Here is a 6375-nt window from a genome sequence, read left to right on the forward strand (position 1 = left end):
GAGAGAATGGAGCCTTCTGACAAAGCACAGCTCCCTGGAGGCTTGGGGAAGTGATTGGTTTTGCATATGAGGACCACAGCGTGGAGATCCAGCCCACTGCAGCTAGCGAATTCCCCAAATTCCTCTTTTCTCTCAAGAATTCTCTGATTAGCTGGGAAGATAGTTTGGCGGAAAGAAAGGTCACTTTGCCTGCGGAAGCCTGTTTCGTATACAATGTCCTAGAAAGGCTACTTTTTGTTTTCAGTGCTGCTGAGAACAGCTTAGGCTGCTGCAGCCAGTGTCCCGGCAGGGACAGGAGCAGGGAGGTTTGCTCTAACGCTGAATGTTAACAGCAAAACGTCCAAGTATTGCATTGGACGGGTCTTCTGTAAAAGACTATTTTTAGAAACCACATATTTATGTGCCTTTAATCCACTAGTTGATCCAAGTTAGCTTCTGTCATCAGCATTACACAGATGGCAGCTACCATATGTTACTTTCCATTTCCATTGCACATCAGCTTAAAATGAAGACAATCTCTCCTGCGTGCAGCACAGAAGGCAGTGCTTGCAGCCCCATGGCTTTCAGTGGAGACAAAATGAAGATCCAGGCTATTTAGGTATTTGGCTATGCAGTGAGCTCCCTGATTACTTTGTTAATTAAAAAAGGATGCCCAAGCATAATTAAAAAAGGATGCCCAAGCATCAGCAGAAACTCCTCAGCACCCTTCCTTCTGCCCATAGATGAGTACACCCAGCCACCCTCACATCCAGCTACCCAGGGAGGAACAAAGTGGAAAGTGAAACAGGTTCGGCTACCTGGAAACTACACTTATCTCCACATTATTTCTTTGTGCTACAGTTATTAGGAAAAAAAGAAGAAGAAGGGAAAAAAGGTCATTCCCATGCTTTCACTGGAAGAAATGACATGGAAATGACATCACTGGCATCACTATCCAAAGTATACGTTTGTGTCTGGAGTTCCAAGGCCATTTCCTAATGAAGCACATGTGCTTTACTAGGTTTATTTTGAAACTCTATTTGCTTATTTTCCAGCCATGATCAAAAGGACATTCAAAGTGTTCTCTTGAGGAGAACTAGGAGGCACTTGAACCCTGTAGACCAGGAGAGATTTTTCCTAGCCCCAGCAGCAGCCAGCAATAATATAATTCGTACAATAAACCCCACTACATGAAATGCTCTGCTGTTTCTTACCAGTAAATAGATACTGCTTTGGGAATCATGGCCCTTGGGTGGCAGGACAGGGCCATTTCCCCCAGGTCACACAAAGCTTCATTTAGCATGTATGACCAGTGACCAGTGGTGCTCTTTCCCCAACCTCCAAACCCCTGAGCCTCTTGCCAGAATCTGTTGCTTAGTAGTTGTTGCCATAACACTGGCTCTTCTAATACCTTGGATAAAAATGTTACAAAACATGCAAAGCCATTCTGAGAAGCTGAGAAAAAGAATCCTACCTTAATATTAAAATTGTCATCAAGAAGGATGTTTTCCAATTTTAGGTCCCTGTGGACAACACCATTCTGAAAGAAGGAAAAAAAATGGGGGAGAACATGAGAAAATATTGGGAAAATTAAAGGTGAGCTGGCAGGGTGGTCTTTGCATCTACATTTCAGGACTGATTCCACTGTCACAACACTCACAGCACAGTGACTAGTGACAGGCGATGCATTAGTCACTTGGTGTGTGGTTAAGGGAAGAATGACTGGAATCTGTCCTCCCACAAAGCCTCTAAAACAGCAGGGGGGTAGGGGAATAGAGGGCTGAGGGGTGTCTTTTCGGAACTTAATTCCAGCCTGAATCCTGCCCCCACTGCGTGAAAGCAATATATTCTTCCCAGGCACCAGAAAACAATATCTGTCAGTGACGTTAGTCCTTACAAAAGCCCTCATTCCTCCACTATGCAGCCATGTGGATTGGGGGGTTATAATCCTAAAGGACTGTAAATGTTAAGGATGGCAGTGAACAAGCTGGGTTTAGGTCAGAGCCTTCTTTAAAGGAATTTGGGGAAGATGAACTGCACAGGAAAGAGAGCTGCAGCTTTTCAGCACTACAGTGAGGACTTTGAAAACCTCTCTTGTTGATCAGAATTCAAGTGGAGATTAAAGTGTTTAAGAATTCAAATAAAAAATGGTGCTAGCAGCTCAGTGCCTTTAGCTTCATGCAAGTTTTTGCTCTATGCAGTTGATTCATAAGCAAGGATAAATGGTCTATAATGACAGTAAGTCAAATACATTGGATTTAATTGTTTAAACTGTCGTTCTAGTGGGTACCATGATGAATAAAGTCATTAGCAAAGCATCTTTCTAGAGCTCCTGCCACATCTGGAAAAGTTACTTTTGCCTGTCCAAAATCAGTACATGCTGAAGCTCATATACGAACACCTTTCTCCTGGCTTTTTTCTTTTATATATTTTATCTCCTAAAGTCGTTCACTTGCATATTCAAATTGCAAACCATCATTCATTTAATTTATTAATTGTAATGTTGCAGAAATTCTATAGGATGCCTTTTCTAGTTAATGTTGTTAATAGTTTTTTGAATGTCAAGAGAATTATTTCAAAGGCAAAAAAGCAATGTAGGGCTAATGTCAGGGAGTGGCTTGTATCTGACATAACACAGGAAAACATCCTTAGTCTTTAAAAACAGGCAGCAAACAACTGTAGCACTTTTAATGAAGATCTCCTGTTGTACTGATATAAATCACATGCTGTAGTATTTAATAATGAACGCTGTTGCCTCAGACAAACTTTGAAATATATAAGTCACTAGCAGCCTTCAAACAGCATCTTTAACATCAAATCCTTTGCTCACCTTGTGGCAGTAATGTACAGCAGAGACTATTTGCCGAAAGAAGTGTCTGGTCTCTCTCTCGCTTAATCGTCGCCTCTCACTGATGTAATCATACAACTCTCCTTTGCTTGCATACTCCATGATGATCACAATCTTATCTTTATTTTCAAACACTGCACAGGTAAAAGAAAAGAAAAAACATCACAGATGATTCAATATGTTTGAAAACTGACACGTTAAAAAGTGAAGAAGGCTCAGGGTGACTGAACACATCCTGTATCATCCCTGCACCCTGGAGAGATGTACTACTAACACCACTGCAAAAAGCAAGTTCCAAAGCTAAATTTCTCTACCGGAAGACTACAACATTTCAGACTGAGAAGGAAGATGAGGCTATCTTCACTTTCCCATGGCTACATGAAAGAGGGTCTTTGCCTCTTTTATGTAGCAAAGTCAACTTGATCCTAACGAGGTGGATGCTTGTGCCAGTGACACCTGAATACTAATCCCAGCTCCAACTGGGACTGCCTCTTACCAATAGTCCTTTTGAGGCCAAAGGACAGAAAGAAGCAGGAGCTCTCACATAATTTGGAAAGGGTTAAAAGGCGGCATAATGAACTTTGTCTTCAATGCTTGGTTCATACAGGGTTACTTGTATAGAAGCCAATACTTTATTGGCTTATAATGACGTTGGTTGGCTTTCACCTACTGTCAAAACCCAAAAAGTGAATTGATGCATGTGTCCTCTTCCAGCCCAATTCTGTACAGCATCATGGTGGGCATGGAGACCTGAGCTAGCAGAGGCTGCAATGCCTCTGGAGCTGAACAGCTCTTGTCAGTATGGTTCTTCACCCCATCTCATGCACCTAACTCATGCTCAAGCTTACTCATCCTCAAGCTTGCTTATCTCCTGCCTCCACCGCGTGTCCCATTGCATGCTGTAGATAAGTCTTTTGCCACTTGCGCGGAGCCGGCAGGAATGAGCAACTCCCACGTAAGCAACATAAGGAAATTCATATAACACATGTCACAACTTGACTGTTCTTTGGGCCTGGGGGTACTCTGTGCCACATGCTGTCAAGGTCCTCACTGGGAGTTGCAGATAACTAAGCACTTAATCTAGTAAAGCAGGCTGTGAGTAGTCTCGAATTGCCATAGTGCTATGGCTGCTACACAGTTTTTCCCTTCTGACACCAAAAATCCACTGCAACCCATTGGAAACTTCCTGCACCTGCCATAAATAACCACTGCTCACACTAAAACATGGTCATTTTCCTTCTCGTTTTATCTGTGGCAGCAGCCCGCTGAGGCTAGGTCACATTGGCAGCAAAGCATCTGCAAATTAATGAGGTTACAGGGTTGAGGTTATTACAAATGGATGTTACTTTTGACCAGCCCTCCTGGAATGATGCCTTCCTCTATCTCTGCAGCAAAGCTCAGTCAGTAGCCCTTGGTGGGTTTTTTTATTTTAAAAATCCAACAAAACCAACAAAAAAACCCCAACCAAAACCAGTTTCAGCTTTTGCAGTGAAATGTGGAGCTGCCTCTCTCAACATACAGATACTTGGGTGTTCTTAGGCTTTGTCTCATGTCCTTTCACACCTTGTCACTCAACTCCAGAAGCCAAAGCCTCTGCAGTTCCCTCTAACACCCCTGAACCCCAGCCAAAGAGTTCTGATAAAAGGGAAAGCGAACAGCCAGATAAAATTGGCTGCTTACTTGTCTGCTGGCCTCACTGTACCCCAATGCAGAGGCTCCTGCCAGTGATTACATCCTCTGTGCATCCTCATTAGCAATAAACTTCGGAAACTGGAAGAGCCATCTCTGGATGGATTATACTTACAGTATCCTCTCCAAGAATGACAGACTGATACTGTCTGGGAAAAACTGAACATGCCCAGTGTCATATAGGGAGGGAAGTGCTGTGATATGTTACCAGTAACACAGTAGTGCACAAATTTGTTTCTCTAAGCTTGGAAAGGCTTGTTATATACAGGGCTGTTTAGGAAGGCAAATAGAAATAGTTTCAGAAAACTTACACAGATCACTAAAAATGCTCTTATTTAGGAGATCTGTTTTTAAAAAATCCAACAAAACAAAACCAACCCAATTCCCCACCCTCCCCCCAAAGAGAGCTGATGCAATGAGTTAGGGTTATATCACACACGTATAGGGGAAGTTTTCACATGGCACCACTGATCTCAGTTAACTCTTATGGCAGCACATGCCCCAAGCACTACCAGCCGAGGACCACCCTGAGCTCAGGGGGACATTTGCCGCACCAGAGGTGGATGGATGGGGGTGAAATGGCCCTTCTTCTAGCCTGCGCTTTTCTTAAAGTTCTCCCTTCATCACTCAGTCATAAGAGCTTTCTCAAGTCATCCTTAATGTTCTGAAGTTTTAAATTCGGAATCTATTTTTTCTGGTCTTAAATTTGGCACATTACACAACTCCTGATCCAGGCATAGTTTCCTGTGTTTCTACAGAAATGAAGTGGAAAGCACTTGGTTTGGAGGAATGTGCATTTAGAGGTACTTTCCATTTCAGATTTTCTCGTATGCCCTCTAAGAAACTGAGATAATACCTTGAAATTGAATTCACTGTCCCAAATTTTGGATTTTTGTCACAAAACTGCACTAGAATCAAAGAGAACAGAAGCATCCTGCTAACTTGTATTCAGGTTTCAGTCTACCAGCACTCTCAGGACAAACTGGCACATACTTTTTCTTCACGAGGAAGCACTGGAGGACACTACCCTTGGACTCAGATGACATTACAAAGGCCTCCTCAGCATCACCATAGCTGAGCTATGTTTAGTTACAGAACTAAACAGACATTTATCTCTTCACCAGCAAGCAGAGGCGAACAGAGAATCTTCTTTTTCTCCAGGGAGGTGGAAGGTATTTTTTTACAACTGCACCATCTCAGTTCAGAGCACCTCTATTGTATCAGCTGAACCTCAAGAGGGGCCTGCAGTTCCTGTGGACAGGGAACTGAAAAGCAGACAAAAACATATTAAACAAGAGCTGCCACTGAAAGAGGAGGGAGGGAAAAGGCAGTGTGATTTATGCTTGTTAGACACACACAATCTTAAAGAGGAATTCAGTGGTCAAAACTATCAAGCATGTGACAAGGTGGTATTCTTGCCAGTCTCGGTCCATCAGCCATGTATGCCACAAATTTGCACAGTAGCAGTTAGGATTCCAGGCAGGTTTCATACGGGCACTTCTGGATTTCCCTTCTGAGCACAGTATGTAGTTTTATAAACACAGGCTCCAAGAAAGCATTGTGGCCAATGGCTGGGGGAACAGAGGAGGGCATCAATTAAAGACTGGATTGACTTACTGCAAATAAAAATGAGGTAATAAATATACTGCCCTGTTAACACCTGGGCTGTAACCTGCAAGCTGATGATGGACTGATTGCCTCCATATAGCTTCTGGGACTGCTTGGTTCACTCTTTGTTTTTGTTGCAGATGATTTATTACCTGCCATCCTACTGCATATTCATTCCGAAACTCACCCCCACCTAAAGTATGCCTGAACCCTGGCGGTACCTATTGCTGATGGAGAAGCACAGCTTCAGC

General features: G+C 43.0%; 1 protein-coding gene across 1 annotated transcript in view; it reads right to left on the bottom strand.

Annotated features, from left to right (window-relative positions):
- Window positions 1-6375, bottom strand: part of NUAK1 (NUAK family, SNF1-like kinase, 1) — a 22064-nt gene that overhangs the window by 8144 nt on the left and 7545 nt on the right. Inside the window, exons 2-3 of the mRNA XM_010013237.1 lie at window positions 2810-2961; window positions 1454-1519 (exon numbers count right to left, since the gene is read on the bottom strand). Of these exons, the coding sequence (XP_010011539.1) occupies window positions 1454-1519; window positions 2810-2961 (218 nt within the window). The remainder of the gene's footprint in view (window positions 1-1453; window positions 1520-2809; window positions 2962-6375) is intronic.

Source organism: Nestor notabilis, unplaced genomic scaffold, assembly GCF_000696875.1.
Source record: "Nestor notabilis isolate BGI_N333 unplaced genomic scaffold, ASM69687v1 scaffold1834, whole genome shotgun sequence".
Lineage (NCBI taxonomy): Eukaryota > Metazoa > Chordata > Aves > Psittaciformes > Psittacidae > Nestor > Nestor notabilis.